At 45.2% G+C, this 22,784-nt stretch overlaps 1 protein-coding gene across 3 annotated transcripts in view; it reads right to left on the reverse strand.

Moving 5' to 3' along the window:
- Positions 1–2,617: 2,617 nt before the first annotated feature.
- Positions 2,618–22,784, reverse strand: part of LOC129819034 (zinc finger and BTB domain-containing protein 16-A-like) — a 125,531-nt gene continuing 105,364 nt past the window's right edge. For 2 of the 3 annotated variants that reach the window (XM_055875541.1, XM_055875549.1), the window contains exons 5-7: positions 15,079–15,249; positions 10,201–10,371; positions 2,618–7,779 (exon numbers count right to left, since the gene is read on the reverse strand). In XM_055875541.1, the coding sequence (XP_055731516.1) occupies positions 7,550–7,779; positions 10,201–10,371; positions 15,079–15,249 (572 nt within the window). In that variant the 3' untranslated portion in view covers positions 2,618–7,549. The remainder of the gene's footprint in view (positions 7,780–10,200; positions 10,372–15,078; positions 15,250–22,784) is intronic. The other variant, XM_055875559.1, reaches the window with a different exon arrangement.

Here is a 22,784-nt window from a genome sequence, read left to right on the forward strand (position 1 = left end):
CCAGTGATTTGGACAAGACTGTTTGCCCTCCATTCAACAGACCTACTATCTGAAACCTTCTCTATCCATTCGATCATATTGGTGTCAAAGAGCACATAAAGATGGGACCCCTGGCCCCCCACACACACACACACAAAGCCCCGCCCCCTCCCGGGGTCACATGGGCCCAATCAACCAACAATCCCCACTCTGCTCTGTTTCTAATAGAGAGCAGAGTGGGGATGTTGGTTGATTGGGCTCATGTGACCCGGGATCAAACCAAACTCATGGTGTCCTGTTCATGAAGGAACATAATCAGCAACAGCTGATCGTTTCCCACTCTGTCCTTCTTTCCCTAAATCGCCAAATACCCTTAAAACAACCAAGATAGCCCAACTCGCCACATTGGGTTTGATATGCAGAGGCCGTTGGAGGAGGGAGTGGATAGCAAAAGAGAGGTACCTCATTAGCGGATCCTTCTGAAGGGAAAGGTCAGGGCATGCATAGGCTGCCCATATTCCTCAAAGCATGCTGGGAAGGGAGAGGGCTGCCAGCTATAATGGGGAGTCGAAGGAGAACCTCTGGTCTCTTGTTTGCGCCGAAACAGACGGCGAGTTCTCCTGGCTTTATTAACCTGGTTAGGTCAGCTATAAGGAAGTTGAAAGAAGCGCTCACATCTCTGGGAGGAGAAACAATGGTGACCCCTATTATGCAGGTTGCTATAATACTGTAATACTATATATTATAATACCTGTCTAATGAGCACAGCACTTTGAAATAATAATGTTGAAGTGAATGTGATGGTAGTGGTTTGGAAAATAAGGATGTCTAAGTCTGTTCTGTGGTGTTTGGAGTGTCTAGACAAGTTGCTCATCTGTCTGTTGTGGTGCTGCTCTGAGGTGTAATGTTGTCTGTCCAGTTGGCCCACCCAAACCTTTCAAAGCAACGTGGTTCCAAATCAACAGAGTGAGACAGTTGGGGAAGGAAGAACGATAGAAAGAGGAAAATAGAGCGAGATGGTCCTGTATGGCTCAGTTGGTAAAGCATGGCGCTTGCAAATGCCAGGATTGTTGGTTTGATTCCCGGGGCCACCCATACGTAAAATGTATACGCGCATGACTGTTAGTCGCTTTGGATAAAACCGTCCGATAAACGGCATATACATAAAGAACAATATTATATATTGGAGAGAGAGGAAGATGGATAGAAAGTGAGCTGCGTCATAAGTACTAAAGCCCAGCTAGAAAGGGCAGCTCAGTTTGGTTAATGCCATGTTTGTATCTCTTCCTACAAGCAGAAAAGCAGAACCATTTGTGTCTCGCCTCGTTTCCCCTCTAGCAACGATCAGGGCGGCAGGGCGGCAGCAATAATGGCTTGCGCCCTGCATATCTAATGATAGCATTTATGACCTCATAATGGGAGAGGAATATAGGACAGACATGGTTGGTGAGTCAAGCACCGACACGTTCGGTTCCATTTCAACAGACTACTGTCTCTGTTAGAAAATGTCTATCTGGTCATTCAACATGCGGAACACATCCACCCATGGCACTACTGTCTGCTAACTGGTAGATGTATTCCAGACACAACACTGGCCATGTTCTTACTCAAGAGGCTTTTCGCTACAGCTCAACAGCAGGGGATGCTGCTGTGACCAACACAAATGACCTCTTCAGATGCAGTGTAACATGGCTTCGCATCAGCCTCCTGTAGTGGATCATCTAGTCAGTGCTGCACTTAACAGCCCACTCACACTATATCCAACAGAGCTCCGGTAGTGGAGAGCCATTTCAAAGCAGCCACAGGGAATATAGGGACACTAGTCAAAGAAGTGGCAGCTGCGGCATATTACTCAATTTATTGGACTTGATTTAATACCTTCTGCTTCGCAAGGCTTTTCTAGCATTAGGGGACTTAAGTGACTAAAGGCATATAAGACCTGGGCAGTGAGTACAATGTGTGTCTTCCCCATCACCAGTGTAATATGGTACTACCTCCGTAGCCCAACTGACTTATTCAAATCACCGTAATTCCAGTTCCTCTGGTGCTCTTAAAGAAATTGACAAAAGGGGTGACTGAGGGGTGAGGATCAAGACCAATATTTTTTTGGTGTGCAGAAAAGTGGGATGTGTAGAAGAGGAGAGAAGTGTTGAATGAGAAAAGCTACTGCATTCAGATGTGAGAGGAGGTGAAGCTGGGCAGAATCTCACGGGGAAAGTCTATGCATCTTCATTTTTCAGCCGCAGCATCAGTCTTCCAAGAGACTTCATGGTTGTTACCCGTTTACAGAGATGCTTTTGAAAGCCCGGCGGCCGACGCTCTTGGAACTCTCTGGAATGGAAAACAGTGAAAGTGACGACGTACACTCCAAAGCAACACACACACAGACAGATGCACTCACATACTCACAAACACACAAAAGAGCACACATGTAGACAGCCAGACAGACACTCACAGTTCTGCATAACAAAACATACCTGCTGTATGGCTCTCCAACATGCTGTGTATTCTGTAAACCTGTAATTATTCTTAGCATCAACAACGTATGGTAGGCACCTGAAGAGTCCACATAGTATATCAGGAATGGGTCACCCAGAAAGAGAAGGGAAGCACCACATTAGAAAACAGGCAGACAAACTCAAGTCGATTTTTTATTTATTTTCTAACTGCAGATTGAAGGTATACAACTGAACATTGTTATTTTTCATATGAGACTCATAAATAAAAATACAAAAAATGTTCACTACAAAACAATCTACTGTTAGTAGGATGTAAAAAATATTATCTTTCACTATCGAAGGCACAAAATGTACTTAGTGACAACATGGAGAAGAAAACCTGCAGCATTTAATCTCTTTTATTTTTTTATTTTTTTTTACACTCCATCAGAGAACACTGAAATGTTACAAAGAGATGTGTCTGATCCTAAACTGAAAGAAAAACCACTCTAAATCAACAGACAGATGCTGGGATCCGTGGCACAACTCACACATGGGAAGCAGGATCACAGACACAGCACGTCGCTGGAAAAGACAAAGGACCTTTGCAAAGCTCTAATGCAAATGAAATCATTTTTATACAAATGACCACAAAAAAAGAGAAAAATAAAATAATAATTGGGCACCTTCTAAGATTAGGCTAAGGTTAGGTGCTGAGGTAGACGAAAACTATAACAATTCAAATCATAAAAACACTATTTTCTTAATACAGAGCAACTCGACTGGCACTTGTGCTGTCACAACAAGGAAGAAAGAAACAAAATCACAGACAAGCCAGAGAAAGACAGAGAGAAAGCTTTGTTACATAAAAAGCTTTGTAATGCTTGGTCCGACAGGGCAATTGGTCCTCAGTGCCAATATAAAAAAGACAATGTTTTGGTGCTTTGTTACTCAAACAGTTTAGTTTAGACCTCAAATGGCACATGCATGGCAACACTGCATAAAATGGCTACTCGTTCTAGAACACCACACTGAAACACAGAGTGCCTACTCCAGGGATGCCATGATTTCGTACAGCTTTAAAAATATATTTTTTAAATGCAAATTTCGAAAAACAAGTACTTAATCACAGAAAAGTGGTAATGTTAAGCTGGGGCAACACTATGGTTTTGACAAGCTGCCAAAGTGGTTGGAAGGACATCAACTGCTCAGCAAACCTGTTGCTGACAACAAAATATTATCAATGAAAAAACATACTTTGACTTTGATTTCCAAAATGAACAGGCAAATGTCCTTCAGAACAGATTGAAAAAGAAAAATGCATACTATTTCCATGGCCCGGGACTATTCTGTCATCTTTAAATCTTATACTGACATGCTTCATTGTCTGTATTTTATGGACATTTTTCTTCCTTGCTTTTTGTGCGTAAACGAGTTACATTGCTTTTGAGTGTCAATTACAGACGAAAAACAAAAAACTAAACATCAAAAGGTGGTTTGCCCACTACCAATTTTAGGCTAAAGCAGTCCTAGATGACAGCTCCTTTCTGATTCTAAATCAGAAAATCAGGTCATCTCTATTCGTCATGACATCCCTAGAGTGCTGGAGACACCATTTATTATCTTCTGAAAGTACAGAAACTAAGCAGATATAGATGGACATTTTTGTTGAACAATTTCCATTTTAGGCACAAAGATATTACAGAAACATCAGAGTAACATTGAGGGAAGAACTATATCAATACCAATGTGTTTTCTTTCAACATGTCGAGAGAAAAGTAGCAGAGCATTGTTTTTATTTTGTATCTGATCTGATTAGTGCATTTTTCATTGATACACACTTTCATTTATGCGCACACACACACACACGCACACACACACAAAAAAGTATAAAACATTCAGACAAAAATAAGAGCATGTGATTGAATACCTCTAGTCATTGAAGTGTGATGTGATCGTTTCAGGCTCTCTGGCCTGCCACTCTGAATGGTGACTGAAGTTATTATTATAGTGGATGAAAATTGGACGAGGGAAACCCCTCAGCTCACAGTGTTGGAGAATCAGTGGCAAGACAACCATGGGCCACAATGACCATGTCATCCTTTTTTTGTCACTTCAAAGTACAAAAACTAAATGTTGGCAATAAAATTGTGAGTGACGTGTACTAATTGATCGACGGCAGCCTCCCAGCCATCCATTTTGAATGATCTCTTTTATTTTTTTGGCAGATTTAGTCCTTCACCTACAATGCATTGACATCCAGAAAGCAACACTTACTACATTATGTTCACACATACACACACACACACACGCACACACACACGTCCAACATTACCAAAGAGGAGCAAGGCAAAAGATTCAAAACCAGAGGAAAAAAAACTAGGTAAAAAAAAGAAGAAATACAAATATTTGCCCTGCTGAAACTCTCGACAAATGGAAAGGGACTGACACCGAATACAAAAATATCACAATTTTTATATATCAAACTGCCTCTGTTGGCTCTTGTTCAGGAATACACTCCTTTGAGAGAAATTGTCGACCAAGAGGATCTCTTTTTTTCCTAACCTTCCTTTCTTCTTTGATTACCACTTGCAGTCCCAATTGTCCAGGGCACACTACATCGCTGTGTACATGACCTTCTTTTTTTCACATTACAAAACTACAATTCTATTCACATATTTTCAAGTTGAATGCTTTTTTAAACTCTCTTATAAGTACTATTTCTTCTTCTACTGCGTTCATCCCTCTTACCCCATACCTTAAAATCTCTTCTCTTAAGATTACTGTAAGGGGGGGACGGACGCGGACTGTAAGAGAAGAATAAACACTTGTTTCATTTTCATTTTTTTCTAACAATGTCTACCATCTCTTACCCTTTATATAAATGTCACGTACAGATGTGAAAAGACAATAAATCAACACTTGAAAGCATGAGATGAAGTTGCAATGACGCAATAATGCAAAACACACAGAAAATAAATGTGCTTTTGCAAAAATTTAAACAAAACAACTTAGAGGTAGCTTTTAAACAATGACCGACCCCACCAGCTTTTCAACAAGCAAGGTTCATAAAAAAAATACCAAGTTTGGTAACAATAATGCACAAAAATACACAACAATAAAAATCTCTTTTCACCGTGGCACTTAATTTTCGCGTACACATTGCTTTGTCACATCTCCCTCGCGTAACAACGCAGCTTTCGGACACACACACACCAAAAAAACAACACAAGAAATAAAAACACAAGCACATGAGGTCACAAAAAAACGAGGTAATTCAAGTACAATGTGCTGAGCTAAATCAAGACATAATAGGAAACAGAGACAAAGCGAAGGAACAAAACCATATATAAAGAGTTGATTTATTCTGTATTCTTACTGGTCGCCCCCTGGGCTGGGCAGGCCATGTCTCGTCCAATCAGTGAAGCCCCCCACCCCCCTCTCCCGCTAATCATTCAGATATGTGATTACCATGGTAACACTGAACTGACAGTGGTGCTCATAATGTCTTCATTATGCTGCCATATGAACAGATATAATGCTTGTCGTAACAGGTTCCGACTACTTATAACAACATATTTTACACTTATGACAACTGATATAGCACTGTTACAATTACGCATGAAACACAATTTTCCACCTGGTGTCACATGTATGGTTTCACACGACATAACAGTATATATGTCCTGTTATAACAAGTGCCATATCTCCTTATAATTGCAGTATGAAGGCATTACGAACACCCCTTGGAGCAAACCACAGCAGCCTTTGTCATTTTGGTCTCCATCACAATGGCATATAGAGATTATGAGATTATTAATGTGAGAAAAAATAGTTAAATGTTATGAGTCAGACCAGGTACTAAATCTTAGTGTAATTGATGATAATCTGGTTAAACGTATATTAATATCAGTCCAGTATCTATAGCGGGAAAAAAATGTAACATCCCCAGTTAATGCTGTATAGAGATTTATGGTTTAAGAGATAAAAGAACAGCGGCTTCGCAGCGAGCAAACCCCTCAAAAATATATCTGATATAAACATCAAACAGAGACTGTCGTCGTAATGTGTCTTTACCTGTGCAATGAAGCTATGATAAACTATGATGCGGAGCCAAAGATACCGAGATGAAAAAAGTGACAGTCATGGTTCGACTCTCGAGAGGCTCCGTTGAAACCCGACCGATATGGGAATATCATCCTCTGTTCATCTCCCTTGCTGTACAAAAGACAACCCTCTGCGTGGGTACGAAGGTGTTGTGCCCCAATCAAATTCAACTTCGCTTCTGCTGATGCAGTACAACAAATGGTGCTATTTTTCCATAGGGCTGGCTGAAATGTGCCACATGGTCTGGCCCTTAGGCTCTGATTCTCGGGGGCTATCTGAATGGCACTACGCCACTATAGGGGTCTAAGTGCTCTGTGCCACCAGGTCTGAAGACTCCATTTTGGAGCACTCTGGTAAACAATGGGATGGGTAGGGGCCAACTGCGACATGTTCCTCAAGCAGAACATGACTTGGTGTCCAATCTAATCCAATCAAATCAAGAGGGGATCTGTAGTACTGTGTCATGGAATGAGAGCATTGACCCACCCAAGTTATAGTAGGATACAATTCATATTCCAGGAAAGGTGAGAGGGTCAAAACTACATTTAGGGATAACCAGTGGTCAAAATGATGGGGAGGTGTGGGTTCAGATAGCCTTTGAGAATCAGTTCAGTTCCAGGTGTGGCTTGGGTGACATCTCTCAAGTCTGTGGGTATACTTAAGGACAACTCCATTGACGTACCGATGGGTTCTGTGTTAGGCAATTTGACAACTCGAAACAAAACATACATAGATGTACTGAATGACATATGAATTTTAAGGGGAAATGTCCTCTCGGTCAGAACCTCAGTTTTCCTCCGCCTAGCCCAGCCCTTTTCCTCACTGTGTCCACATTTGCCCTCTGCTCATTCGCTCTCTTCGCATTCAAAAACCGCCTGTGCTTCCATCTCATGGATTTTCTCGCTTGACTTCTTCGCCACAGGCCTCGTCCTCCTCCTCCTCCTCCTTCTCCTCATCCTCCCCTTCCTTCCTCAGCCCCATCCTCCTCCTCTGTCTTCCTTCCCCCAGGCTGTCGTCTGGAGGCCTCAGACGTAGCAGAGGTACAGGTAGGTCTTCTCTATCCTCCAGTCTGGGGGGACGTCTTCGGGCTTGTGGCCCTTCATGTGCTTCTGCATGGCCGAGAGGCTGGGGCAGTACTCAAGGCAGATGGTGCATTGGTAGGGCGACGCGCCGTTGTGGGTGCGCAGGTGTTTGATCATGGCCGAGTAGTCCCTGGATCGCTGGTGGCACAGCTTGCACTCAAACGGCTTCTCACCTGGGGAGGGTGACGACAACAACAACGTCAACAAGAACAACGTCAGCTCTATATGACATTGTACACTGAGTGTACAAAACATTACGAACACCTGCTTTTTCCATGACAGACTGACCAGGTGAATGCTATGATCCCTTATTGATGTCACTTGTTAAATCCACTTCAATCAGTGTAGATGAAGGGGAGGACAGATTAAAATAGGATTTTTGAGACATGGATTGTGTATGTGTGCAATTCAGAGGTTGAATGGGCAAGACAAAAACATTTACACGCTTTTTAACGGGGTATGGTAGTACTGCAGGTGCCAAGCGCACAGGTTTGAGTGTGCCAAGAACTGCAACGCTGCTGGGTTTTTCACACACAACAGTTTCCGGTGGGTATTAAGAATGGTCCACCACCCAAAGGACATCCAGCCAACTAGACTGTGGGAAGCATTGTAGTCAACATGGGCCAACATCCCTGTGGAACGCTTTCAACACCTTGTAGAGTCCATGCGCCGACGAATTGAGGCTGTTCTGAGGGCAAAGGGGGGTGTACTGTTTAGTATACATTTACAAGGGAGACTTGAAGTATCAACTATCTTTTAGAGCTTCCTACACTTTTGCTAGCAGGAAGATAAACATATCTAGTGGTCTCAATTAGCAATGACTATCATGTCTATAAAAACCCCACGACCAAATTGAAAAGTGTATGTCATCGTGGATAATGGTATTTCATATAGTGCTGCTGTGCAGAAATGGCTTTAGAATCAATCTCTCAACTGCCCCTATAATGTGCTTTACAAACCAAACCCCTGCATTCAATTATACGGATGTACATTTTGTCACATCTAAATGGCTAACACTTCAATTACAAAAGGACCTATGACATTTTGAAACGCCAAATCACAACTTCAATTTGATTACATTTGATTCTCGACGGTTCCAAAACCGCTACATTCCTGTGCATGTGATATTCAGGACCAGAACTCCTAAACGTGCAAATGACTAGAGTGATGGCGAGGAATAATCCCCAGCGCTCAATCCGACAGGCGCAAATTAGACATGTAAATGCCGACCTTTACCAATGGCATTTGAAATGAGGTGTCGCATGTGATCGGGGCCGTGAACGACGCCAACGCTCGTGCCACGTTAGAGAGAGAGGCTTCTTGTTGCTGGCTGCCGATGGATATCTCTCTGATGTGTGTCGCTGCATCTACTCTCATACTTTTCTTTTTTCGACGCATTGGACCTGTCCCCCGTGGGAAGGGGGTCAAGGTTGTGTTTACCCGCCTATGCAAATAGCCACGCCAAGAAGACTGTCATTACGGGGCGTGCTGCCTGCAGAGGCCTCACACGTCAGCAATGTCGACAATAACCACACTGTAAACAGGGTCGCCTCAGATAACCGGGCAATAATGAATTGCAAATGAGGCTTGGTATTGATCTGCAATTGACAGGTGGGACTCGGGAAGGGGGAAGGAGGGTGGGAGGTTGCCAATGTCGATGATTCATCAAGCGGCTCCCTTTTGTGCGCCGTGGCCTTTGACTGTGAGCTTGTCACTAGCTCTTGTTATCTCCAGTGCGCTCCGGCTCACCGCAAACGAAGGCCCCTGGCCCCCACAAAAGGGGAAAGGGGGGTGGGAGAGAAAAAGCCAATTATTTGACAGGCTGCCTTGATAGTGCGGCTTAACAGCTGGCTTATTGAATGGAAGACGGGGGGTGAGTTTTGGTGGGGGGTTGGAGCGGGTAAAGCCTTGGCTCAACAGCAGCCCTCGGAGGCTAGGTGGTGTGTGTGTGTGTGTGTGTGCCCTCATCGTGGCAACCTGAGAAATCCAGAGTAACAGCACATGTCCCTAATCCTAATGTCTGGGGATGTAAATTCAGCCAACACAAGAGTGACAAGTCCCTGAGACTGACTGACACCTGGTTGACACCTTTATGGAGCTGTAAAGGCCTGGTATCAATTTGGAGGCTCCTCACCAAGGTTCTGTTTCCTGGCCCTTGGAGTCATTCATAAAAACAGTCTGCTTATAGTATGCCTTGTAAAAGCAGCAATCTAGTGTACACATTCTACTACACACACTGATCCCAGCCCTTCTTAATGCCCAGTATAACACTATTGAACACATACATTAGATTGCCAATTTTACATACACTTCCCCTCCTTCTGTGTTACAGCACTGAACTCAATCCGTTACGGAGCCGAGGCAGATCTCTAGTGTCTTGACTTAGTGTCCAGTGGGAACTACTGGTAGAAACTATCAGTATAGTACACTAACTCTATTCGTTGAAAGCTCTCCTGTGTATCATAGCTGACATTTTCCCACTAACAGAGCTGACATTTTTATCCGTGTTACAAAGCTGACATTCTATTGGCATATTTCCAGTGTAATGGAGTGGATTTTCCTGTCCATTGTGAACCTAACAATGCATACAGTACCTGTGTGCACACGGTAGTGGGTCTCCAGCTGGTGCTTGAGGCTGAACTTCTTCCCACAGCCGTTACATTCGTAGGGCTTTTCCCCGGTGTGGATGCGCTTGTGGCCCTTTAGAGTGCTCTCGTCACGGAAGCAGCTCCCGCAGAACTCGCACTCATATGGATGGTCACCTGCTGAACACGGGGGACAAGGGAAGGGAAAACATTTATTGGAGTCCACTCATATCTTTGTGTTACGGCTGCAAATAGACAAAAAATGTAAATGCCAAAAAATAAAATAAATAAATAAAAAGAATTACAAGTGGTTTTCTATTCAATGCGAAGATGAATCACGTGACAAATCACACTGAGCTATCAGCGGCAGAACTCAAACATTCTTATTAACACTAACAAGATAGCACCCCTCTTTTTTCCAGTCCACTCTCAAGTTCTCTCTTTTTGTAGGTCAAATTAGAATACTGTACCCTTGCCGCCCTGGTGCCACTTGTGTAATTGGTATTCAGATGTCAATAATCAGGGATATTATGATATGCGGGGGCTCTCTCCAGCGCTCGGCTACTAATTGCTTTCCTGTGTCTGACTAGCAGCCTCCCATACATCATTCGCTCCCCACTACAGATGCGCCACGCTGCCAGGCGTGTAATGTTCTTGATATTTAATGCATTTCACTCAGCCGCTGAAGGTTTAAGTCATCGCCAATGACCTACGCGTTTCATTATCTGGCTGTCCGAGCGGCACCGTGCCTAGGAATAAATTGCATTTCTCGTTATGTACTGTCATGCTCTGGCACCCATCACCCCCGTTAAGAGACAATGTCAATTTCCTCCAGCACGTATTTTCATTGGAGACGCACCCTTAGATGCTATTCACTTTTGGACGTGGCGGCTGTTTGGGGGAGGATGTGACGCCCGGCGAGTTTGACGCTTTCGGGTTGAGGGGATCATTTTGAAAGGGAGGGCAGTGACAAAAAAGACAGCGAAAACGTGAGAGATAGAGAGAAAGAGGGAGATTCAAGAGTGGAGGGATGAAGAGAGAAGGGGGAGGGTAAAAATCAATAAAAGTGACAGTCTTTATTTGTCTGCATGAAGTTATCAGTGGCTCCCGCTGTAAGACATTGTGCTCTTTCTAGCGTTTCAGTAGCTGCAGAGATCACAATCCATCACAGAGCGCGGCGGGGCCCGTGCGACGCTACAGGAATAATAATGGAGCTGAGATTCACCTGCCTTTAATTAGAAGCAGGCTGAGCCCCAACCAGACCAATCCGGAGGAGAGCATGCTAATGCTCAGTGCACAGACTACGGAAGGTTATTTACCTTCAAATGCACACAGGCAATGTGTTATAAGTCATACACTACATATATAACTAACACTTCAAAATGTCATTCTTATTAGCAGGGGAGCGGACTTCATTGCTTCCCTCTGAAAAAAGTCAATGTTTGACATGAATAAAAATGCCATAATCACATTGTGTTGTGCAATCCAAATGCCAGGCAGGACTTAATTTTGTCAGGAATCCATTAGCTCCCGGGCACTGGAGATGCAGCATCGTAAATCAGAAGTCTCTCTCTCTCTCTCTTTCAATGCCTGTTGGGATCTAAGACACAATGCCTGGGGTCTAATGACAGCGAGGGGGCACAGATGAGGACCCAGCACACCGAGGCAGAACCGTGGTATGGGAGTGGACCCTTGGGTACCCCGGGCACTGCCACCTGCGTTTCCATGCCCCCTGGGGGTGCTGGCGCGGACAGTGTACCTGCTGCCTCGACACCTGCTGCCTAGCCCCCCTCTCCCCAGGCCCTGGCCAGGGCAGGTTCATTATGCTATAAGCGGCTGTAAATCAGGGGGCTCTGTCACTGCCAGGGCCATCTCTCTCTCTCCTTCTCCCTTTCTAGCCTGGCGCTATCAAACAGCTGCAAACACAAAACACCCGGCTGCAAATGGGCCCCTAGTTAAAAAACAAGCGGCCGCTGCACAACAACGGAATATTAACGAGGGCCTGGGCCGCAGCACGCGTCTGCAAGCACGGATGGGAGGGAGGATGGAGGGAGTGAGGAAGGACAGAGGAGGCTGCCATGACTGCCATCATTATGAGCCCCCATTGTACAACAGTGAGTCTGTGTGTGTGTGCAGCCTCTCGTTTCAGGGACAGTGTGATGGAGGGAGAGAGGTGAAGTAAGAGGGAGAGGGATAGACAGCGTATCAAAGAGAATGAAAATGGGGAGGGACAAATGAAGAGAGACAAAGAGGAAGAAGTGAGAGGGAAATAGGGAGGAGAGAGAGAGACTGTGGGGTTAGCCTACCCTTCTCCAGGGAATAAATCATTGGGAGATTGATACACTCACTGTAATAAGCATCATTAAATCGGTTGCCTCTCTCTGTCCTCAATACTGAATCAATGTCAAAACAGTAGGTGACATCAGCGAAGCTGCTTTCTAAAGCAATCAGTTTTCCCGAAACAACCTCTGTATCAAGCATGCTAATACTGTGTATATTGTACTCGCTCTAGCTATTGTGCTTGCAGCTGCGAGGTAGAAGGCAGAAGACATGAGGGAGATGACGATGGTCTTGTTGGAAAAGGGCAGCCAACAGATGGACTGCTTGACTATTGCGCTCTTCCAACAAGTAACCTACTACTGCGTAGTACACACAGAAACATGAACGAGATTATTATATCATCAAAGGGCAAATATATTTAAGAATTGCCAGTTATTTCCATTTTCTGTAAATTAGGACTTATTTTTGGCGACATGCGTCTTGCCGACTTTTTAATCCCTTGACAAAGGCCCCCACATAATATTAAACGGGTGCTTGCGACTGGCTCATTGTAATTTAATACACGCCTACGGAGGATCAGGTTCAAAGCAGCGAGACACTGCTGCCTCACTGCCCGTGTCTGGCTGCAGCTGCCGAGATGGGGATTGGGATGACATTTCAGCAAGTCGTGCGTGGGGACCGTCCTCGTGTCCTCTCTCGATGTTTGCAGTGAAAGCAGAGTAGCAGACACACGGGTACAGTATACAGGACCGCCCCGTCTTGTCACTCGCGCTAAAATGCAGCGCCTCGGCTTGTAAATAGGCCGGCTGCGCTCATCTCGCCGCATTCATTTCAATTATTTATCCGTGAGACTGTGAGCTAGATCAGCTCTGACAGTGAGGCTGTTATTTAAGGTCGCAGAGAGAGAAAAAGGGATGCGAGAGAGAGCGGCCATCCTTTGCAAGCGAAATGGGATTCATTTCCATGTTCTCATATTCTGTCAAGGTAACAGGGGCTTCTCCCTGAATCACCTCATCCATCAGGCTATTTCACTCTCCAGCCTTGTCCTATCACAACATATAGTATTAACATGGCCTTTCCTCACTAACAAACCAGCCTTGAGGTAAATAGCAGCTCTGTTTGATCATGGCATATATTCATTCAGCAAATGACCAGATCACCCTGTTTGTTCAGCCAGCCATGCCAATAGTATACTAGCCTACTAGGAAGTAGAAAGTGTCTTTTTGAGCCGGGATAACATGATTCCTTCTAGGAAGAAAACTTGAAGTGGGTTAGATAGGCCTAAATAGGAAACAATGTTCCGCAGCCAGAGCCATGAACATGATGCCGTGCGACACGTGCTGTTGCCCTGCAGGCTCCACACAGTTTAAACCCAGGTTGACGTTTATTGGGATGAATCCTGTCCTGGCGCCAGGCCTGAGCGATTTCCACTCGATCGGCCACAGCAAACTCAACATTTCCTATATCGTAAAAATGTATGAAACCAAATTTAGATTTTTTTTTCTTAATATAAAGTTAGGCATAAAGTTAGCAGGGTGGTTAAAGTTAGGGTTAAGGTATAAAATAATATTTTATGACTGTGGCAGTGCCAGCTAGTGACTACCCTACAGAGCTGCCTCCAGTACATGAGTCATCCCAATAAATGCCAACCTGCATCTCTAGACTGATAATACTGCATTGTGTTCTTCTTTCTGTTGGGCTACTGAGCCATCGCTACTTGTCAAATATACTGTCACCCATGTCTGTTAACGGGACAGCTCATCACGCCTTCATAAGAAATATGGATCCCTTTACAGCTGTTGACCTGAGGGGATTGTTTTGACAACCTTTTCCCTGTACGTCGTTAGCAAGTCTATGGCTTGCTTTCACCTGGTTTGGGATATATGGTGCCCTACTAGTCATAATTGGTTGCCACAACATAGCCAAATTATCTTGTCACATCGTAAAAGTCTAATTATTACCTTTCCCAACATCACAACAATAGCTAGGTTTCCATCCAATTTGACAGATTTTCATGCAAATATTAAAACATCTGTTTAAAAAAATGTTTCCATCAAACAGACTTGTTGCGGACAAAAAGCAGTGCATGATGACGTAATGCACATAAAAAGCACTTTGTCGTATAACTTTTAATTGACCAAATAGAAAAACCTAAAGTAATATGGTTCCATCAATATTTGATCAATATTTTCGCATAAAAGCGTTTCCACCACAATTGCTGCAGAATTAAATTGACACAAAAAGCTCCCCACCATGTCGAACGAACAAATTGTCTAATTACATTTGTGAAATTGTACCGATACTTCCTGTTTCCATAACAGCTGTCGTGATTTTTCCTTTTCACACGACATGACTTTACTCACATACCAAGGTTGGATGGAAACGTGATTATTGCACAAGGTGATGTCTTGACCAACCTTCCCACAAACGTTCTGCAATGTTGTGTGACGGTGTCCTGTTGTTAGTAGGATAGTCTGAGAAGGAGTTGGAGTTTACTGTTTATTGCAGGGGAACATGAGTGGCCTATAGCTGTGTGTCCTAGTGCTCTAGGATAGATGGGGACTTGACATGGCTGCTACTAAACGGTATTCTGCCACTGCCACTGACCTGTGTGCGAGCGCAGGTGGCGTTTGAGTGCGGTGTGGCTGGGGAAGGTGCGATTGCACTCGCTGCAGATGTAGCTGCGCACGCCGGCGTGGACCTCCATGTGCTGCTGCAGCGCCGGCTGCGTCTGGAAACGCTTCCCGCACAGCAGACAGAAGATGGCCATGTCCAAGCCTGAAGGAGAGGGAGGAGAGGGTGAGTTTTCTTTTGTCATTTAGTCTGGTTTGTAGATTTACTTGAGCAGGAGATACTTTTGAGCGCAATCTGACAGAATATCAAATGTTGACAGTCACGTAGCCAAGTTATACATAATTTCTGGAACAAGTCAAAAAGTAATAAAGGCATCTCTTTGTTCTATGGATTTTCAACATTATTGTTCATTGTACAATGTGGTACATTTCTTGAGATCTGTCCAGTCTTTTTTTTAAGGAAAGACGTATCCTAAACCAAAGGAGGTGTCTGTCATTGTAAAACACCACTGGGAAAAGCACAGCAGGCTTGAACATTGCAATTGTGATCCCTTACCACAAGAGGTCAGTACCAAGATGAGAGCAATGACAACCAAGGTGAGCAGTGTGATAACAGACAGGCTAAGGACTGTGTTAGACTGGGCGCCGTCAACACAATGGGATGTGCAATGGCCTGTTTCTCATGCTTGGTGCACTTTAATATGTCCCTCATAGAACACACTGTGAGGATATGCTTTCACAATCTTTTTAAGCAAACCACTTTTAATCACATAAAAACGTTTGAAGATGTGCTTAATACTTCAGTTGAGTCTCGAGTCCAACAAGTAGCATTCATTTTTCTCCAGCACAGGCAAACAGGAATACAGCAAGCACAAACGTGCACGCACACACTCTCTTCACACTTTTTCAATTACCAGACTGGGGAAAACTCTGGGGAAAGAGTGAGTGTTTAGAGCTCAGCTTCTATTTCATCAGTCAATAACGCATCTTTGGGGCAAAGCTGCCACTAATTTAAAAATCTATGAGGAGCGGCAGCCTCATGTTCATAAACGCACCAGAGACAGCCCTCCCCCTGGATCAATCACTGTCTTGCCTCCACACTCGGGAGAGAACAAGGAGGGGGGAGAACAAGAGGGAGGGGGGAGGCAAGAGGGATGGGGGGAACAAGAGGGAGCAGGGGGAGGCAAGAGGGAGTGGGGAGGCAAGAGGGAGGGGGGAGGCAAGAGGGAGGGGGGAGGCAAGAGGGAGGGGGGAGGCAAGAGGGAGGGGGGACAAGAGGGAGGGGGGAACAAGAGGGAGCAGGGGGAGAGGTAGGGGGGGAAAGGAAAGATGAGGAAAAGGTAGTGAGAGGAAATATCAAGCAGCCATGTGCACGGTGAAGAGAGCAATGGGGTAGAGGGAGAGAACAGAGGGAGAGAGAGGGAGAAAAACAACAAGAGAATAAAACAGGGCCTGTCTTTAAATCTTCTCATAGTGAGGCCATAAAGGCACTTCCGTGCTAATAAATACTTCTTCCCCCCAACTTCTTCTTCTCCTTCTTCCTCTTCTTCTTCTTTTATCAATGAAAGAGGGGCCATTGATTGGGGCCGATTGTCGCTGGAATCCCGCCAGGACTTGAGGCACTTAAGGTGGCTTGATTGACAGGGCTGCCTCACTCCTTCTCCCTATATCCCTATCCCCCTCTCTGTAATTTAACAACTCAGGGTGCTCTGGAGACAACACAGAGGGCGGAGCATGACCGCTACCTCAGGGCTACCGCACATAAACAATTAATGTCCAAAACTAAGAGTTGAAGTATGAAAATGGTTTGAGTAGTTTTGGGGGAAAACAGAAACAGGGCGATTGAGAGAATGAGAGAAGTGGAAGGGGGGGAGAGAGAGAGAGAGGGGGGAGGAGTAGAGGGACGGGAGAGCGAGAGAGAATGAGGGGAAGGTAGGGGGAAGGGACAGAGCACGAGAGAGAGTGACAGGATGGGGGGAGGGTGGGGTGGGAGGGAAAGCTGTGCAGGAATGTAAGAGGTTAGCATGCCTTTGACCTGGGTATGGGATGAGGTGAGGTCTGAACATGGTGGAAGGAAAAACTAAAACCTCCACGCTGACTGGAGCTCCCACTTAACCCCACCAGATCTGGGTTGAACTACTATTCGAAGTCATTTCAAATACTTTAGCTGCGCCCGATTGAGCTTGCGTGTTGCAATGAAACAAATTAAAAAGCCCCAAAAGCACAAACCCCCAAAATACTTTGAGCACTTAATCAAACGCTCAAAGTATGTAGCTTTTTTAATAGTACTTGAAACCAGGTCTGAACCAACTACTCTCATTCCTAACTACTACTAGGATTCCCATTCCCACACAGGAGGTTACCTGATTCCCACCACACAATAATAACACTTCTATGGCCGTAAAACGCAGACCTGTTTAATGCTTTTAAGTGAATGGCACACAGGACTACTGTGTAGGAGAGAATGTATGCACGCACATGACCGTGTGTGTGTGTGTGTGTGTGTGTGTGTGTGTGTGTGCATTAATCCTGATTGCACTGCTCTTGTAGACTGCCCTTTTACCTCTGATATTCCGTCACACACATACGCACTAGTTCAGTACAATAACCCGTACTCACTTCTTTGCCTGCGCTCTCCAGCACCACAGTAGTATATGCCCTACAACACATACTGTAGACATTCATACACATTTACATAATGGTGCAGCAGTCTTTCTGAGAAGAACTGTGTTTACCGTTCCGTTGTGCAAACCAGATGGCAGCTGCAATCTTGGGGTCAGAGAAAATGTGAGAGTTCTTGCCTCTTCATTAAGACCATACGAGACATGGGTTACAAGTGATCAATATTAACTACAGTATATACTGTACTAATCAAAGTAATTAAAAAGCACTTTCTTTTTCAAAACATACAAGCTTTCAGAGTACTACGTCTGTCATTTTTAAGCGGTTTGCATTTGATACAGCATTTGAACCCATGACGACTAAATAATAACCAATCCTCTATTCCGCTTGGTAGAAAAGAGGAAAGGACATAAGAGGGCACAGAGAGCGAGACAGAGACAGAAAAAGAGAGAGAGAGAGAGAGGGGTACAGACAGAGGTGAACAGGGCCTCCAGTGTGTCATGGAAGCGCATTTGTGCTGATTAGCGTTAGCTGGAATTAAGTGCTACAAAGTGAGGCAGCCGGTCCAGTCTGAGGGGGTTGGTGTAGGCGATGGGGTGGGGGGGGGTTAGAAGCAGCAGTGGCAAGGTGAAGGGCTGACGGATGAAGGGAGGCACAGAGATAAAAAAGGAAGGTGGGAGTGGAGGAGAAAAGTAGTTGACCCGGGAGGTCTATTACAGTGTAAAATTGAGTCGGCCCAAAGTGACACCTGAAAAGAGGTGGTGGTGGAGGAAGAGGAGAAGGGGGTCTCACTCCCACTCTGGAATAACTTACCTCCTCTCTCTCGTTCTTACTCTGTCTATTTATTAAGGCCTGGCCACAGTACATTGGGGAGGGGGCTCTACTCTCGTCTGGATGCTAGGCAAGCGGTATCTTAATGGCCCTGGAGTGGCAAGCGCCGTTATTTAAGCAGGGACGGACAGGGCCTTTAATGGAGAGGAATACTCCTGGAGAGCAGGGTGACATGCCCGGGAAAGGTAGGCCTACAGCCAGAGGAGAGAATAGCTACAGGCCTGCATGCTGGTAGTGGTGGTGGGGCTTGATGCTGTCTGTCTGCCATGGCCATTCCTCTGTGGAAGGGAAGTGATGTAGGTAGAAGTGCCCTTGTGATGAAAACCAAAGTGATTTAACTGTAGATGAATCCCTATGCTTTTTATGAATTCTGCCAACACCTCTTTCAGAAATAAAATGTCTTATTTTTTGCTTTGCAATAAAACGAAAGTATTACTATCAACAGTTTTACTACGGAGTGTCTAGCTTGCTGTTAGAACATGACAATGCATGAGTCATACAGTAGGTGTGAGCGAGTACTGAAGTCACTGTCAATTAGCTTCTTTCAGCTCAGCCTGGCTCTCTCCCGCTGCTCCGTCTACCACCTCAGCCGTCTGTCTGCTAGCTGGGTTCTCTTTACCTGTTGCTTTTCAATGAGTCGCTGAAACATTTACTGTTGAATCATGGGAATTGTAGGAGATTCGATTATTCAGTAGAGCCACAAAGCCCTGCTTGGGGGGGGGGGGGGGGGGGGGGGGGGTGAAAATATCCACGGTTCGTGTAAGGACTGGACAATGTATCATACGATGGTGTGTGTGTATGTAACAGAGACTGACTGTGTGTAAGAGTAAATTACTGTGTGTGTGTGTGTGTGTGTGTGTGTGTGTGTGTGTGTGTGTGTGTGTGTGTGTGTGTGTGTGTGTGTGTGTGAGGGGGGAGGAAGAGACGGAGAGAGAGCACACACACAAGGTTGTGTTTACGTCAACCTTTCTGTCTCATTTAACCCAAACAAAGACGGAGACGTGAGCCTAATATGATGGAGAGAGACTTTTACGACCGTGTTTCATGGCATATTAAATGCCACTGCTGCACAAACCTGGGTCCACACTTATCTAGTCAAAAACCATTGGTGTGACCAGCATATTACAGCAAGTTTGAATAATAACAATAACAACACAGCTGTGATCACCATTACCACTTCGGATGTCCTGGAGCTATGGGCATTGGTCAGGCGTCATTTCGTCACTCATAGGTTGCTTCTCTAGTACCTAGTGCTTGAGGAGGTACTAAAAGTCAACCAGCTGTGTCTGTGTGTAGTGCAGTGTGAGAGTGTGAGAGAGAGTTGTCCCTGCCTTCAGAAGAAATCCCCCCCCCAAAAAGCTACACTCACAGGCAGACTTGGCTTCGACTGCCATCTACCTTCACATCTTCCCTTGGTGTGAGCTAAACGGCCACGAGCACTAGGTATTTCTAGTCTATGTATCTGAAACAGTCCTCCTGTTCTTGTCAGTACCACACCTAAATGGATGGTGACTGCTGTCTTGTCCATGGGTGTGTTAGGGTACTAAGCACCACAGGGTTAATGAAGCAGAGAGGTCTAGGGACCTGAACACGGGCGTCAAATCACAGGCCATTAGATCAGGGTTAAGGATCCACAGCCCTGCCTTTTACGCCCTCTTCTCCCTCTCATCAATATGCTCCAGCATTTAGCAGGATCCTGCATGTACAACAACAACGTCTGCCTCTTGACTAGTACTTTCAAAAATAACACACGCAACAGCAGCAATGGGTGTGGCTGGTAAGAAACGTGTCACACGTGAATTATTCCCCTTGATGAATTAGGAATTAATGTGTGAATAACTACATAAAGTGGGTGTGTGGTGGGGGCGGGCGGGCGGGCTTGAAGAGAAGAGTGTGTGTTTGCGCTGTGAGAGAGGTTGGGCCTGACAGCAGGGGGGGAGTCAGAGGGGGCAGCTGTGGAGGGACAGGTGGGGGTGGCGTGGCGTGAGGGGGCAAGGGTGTGCACCCGGAGAGGGGAGCTCTTGGCATCCCCTGCTGGGCCCGGGGGGACAATGGGTGCTGGCAGGGTCCGCTCAGGGGGACAGTACCGCCAGTGGACTGCCAAGACCCACACCCCGAGCTGCAGTGTTGGGGGATGTAGCTACCAAACATATCATTCCTCCTATTCGACACATTGAAGGTCTTGAAGAGAATGACAAAGGTAGAATCTCCATACCAGTTCAACACAGAGACCCATTTTCTCCACTACGCCCCGTGAGGTGCAACGCCGCATTGAAAGCCTCCATGACCTTTTCACATCCACGGTAACCTGACGCATGGTGAAAACCAACCACTGAGGGGTCTTGTGTCTGAGACAGGCAAAGCGGAAGGAGAGGACAAACACCACCTCTGTCCCTCTTGCCTATAGGGCTCTGGTCAAAAGTAGTGCACCATTTAGGGCTTAGTGTTCCATTTGGGACATACCCTCTCTCTCACCTCAGTCACCCACACAGATCATAGTCATATTTGGACTGTGGGGCTGTGAGGCCTCAGTAGGCGAGGTGGGTCGAGTGGAATCAGTGACCAGAGGGACACTGAGGTAAACGCTGTCTACTGTCCAGCTCCCAGCAGCCTCTATCTGAGGCCAAACAAGGCAGTATGGGGGCACTGGCAACATGCAGCAACAACAAATGTCACTGAGAAAGGTTAGTGACACACAGAGGTTCTGAACTGTGGAGAGCTAATTGATGCTAATTGATAATATTATTTTTTCCCCTGAGATGAGAGTACAATGCGCTACAATGCGCTGAGAGTACAATGAGAGTACAATGAGAGTACAATGCGCTCATGTACCTTCTGTTGAGTGAGAATTGTTTCTTTCTAAACTCAAGTCCGGCCTGCACCGGTTGTGTTAAAGAGCCTGGTATGTGCTCACACGTGCACGCACGCATACGCCTGGAGAAAAAGAGCAGAGCCATCTAATCCCTGAGAGTGGCCTGGCATATCAGAGGCACCAGGCCTGGACCCCGGACAACAGGTCTTGACCGGAAAACAGAGAAGAGAGAGGGAAAGAGGGAACGAGAGAGAGAAAGAAAGGAGAGCAGAATGGAGAAACACAGAGAAAGAGAAAAAGAGCGAGCCGCACAGGCTAATTAATTCAAAACGCCTCACTGGCTTTGATAAGAAACGCAAGAAAAGAGCCTCGATTAATTTTTTATTGATCTAACGGGAGAGAGGGTGAGAAAGAGATAGAGGAGGGAGAGAGAGTAAAATAGAGAGACCGAGGATTACATCTACATGCAATTAATAAATATCCATTGGCGGAATATAATGATCTGTGGAATATAGACATCCAATCAAATGATCGGCTGGCTGTATTTACAATCATAAGATATGGTTTCTCTAACACACAATCGAACACGATGTTTATATAATACATACAAGACCTTAAAAGGAACCTGGCGTCGAATAAAACCCTCATTATTCTCCCGAGCTCAAAAACACCACACAGTGTAACCAACAAACCTGGGGAAAATACCGTGTCCTGCATACAAAACACAATTTTCGCAGTGCCGTGCGCCACCATCCATGCCAATAGTGAGTGATAATTCACATCAGAGTGTCATGGAGCGGGCATCGCGAGATGAACCGTTCTCTGGTTAGATTAATACCACCAGATGCAGACTAGATGCAGCTTTCCATGTTGTCTGTTGTCTGTAGCTTGTGAGGTGTGGAGACACTTAGTTGCTTCTATGTTATTTTGTTTTGTTGCTTTTTTGTGCCATTGCTTTTTCTGGGTGCTACGTGTTGCTTGTCCTATGTTGCTCTGAACGGGCTCACTGCTCATTGTTTGTTTGTTTGTATTGTTATTGTAAATGTTTTTAGTAAACTGCCCGGGGACTGCGGTTGAAAATTTGCCGACTGGCTAAAACCAGCACTTTTACTGAAACGTTGATTAAATATGCACTGTCCCTGTAAAAATGAACTCAAACTCAGATGCCATATTAATTACCCAGAGATACCACACTGCATGGTCAACGAAATGGACATTTGAGCTTCAAGGGAAACATCTCTATTCTGGGAAAATTCATCACTTGGAAATATCTGATGGTCCTCCTCACAAGATACAGTAGGCAAGGTTTTTGATATGTTTATGGTACAGGTTTTTCATATATTTATCAATCAAGAGCCTTAACCAATATTCAGACTGACTGGAAACAGTAAACTGCAGATGTTTGATGTTGACATACCGACTGGGTTTTGTCTGGCATCTATTTAGGAATGTACATAATGGTCTGTTCCAGGCCA

This window comes from Salvelinus fontinalis, chromosome 2, assembly GCF_029448725.1.
Source record: "Salvelinus fontinalis isolate EN_2023a chromosome 2, ASM2944872v1, whole genome shotgun sequence".
NCBI classification, from domain to species: Eukaryota; Metazoa; Chordata; class Actinopteri; order Salmoniformes; family Salmonidae; genus Salvelinus; species Salvelinus fontinalis.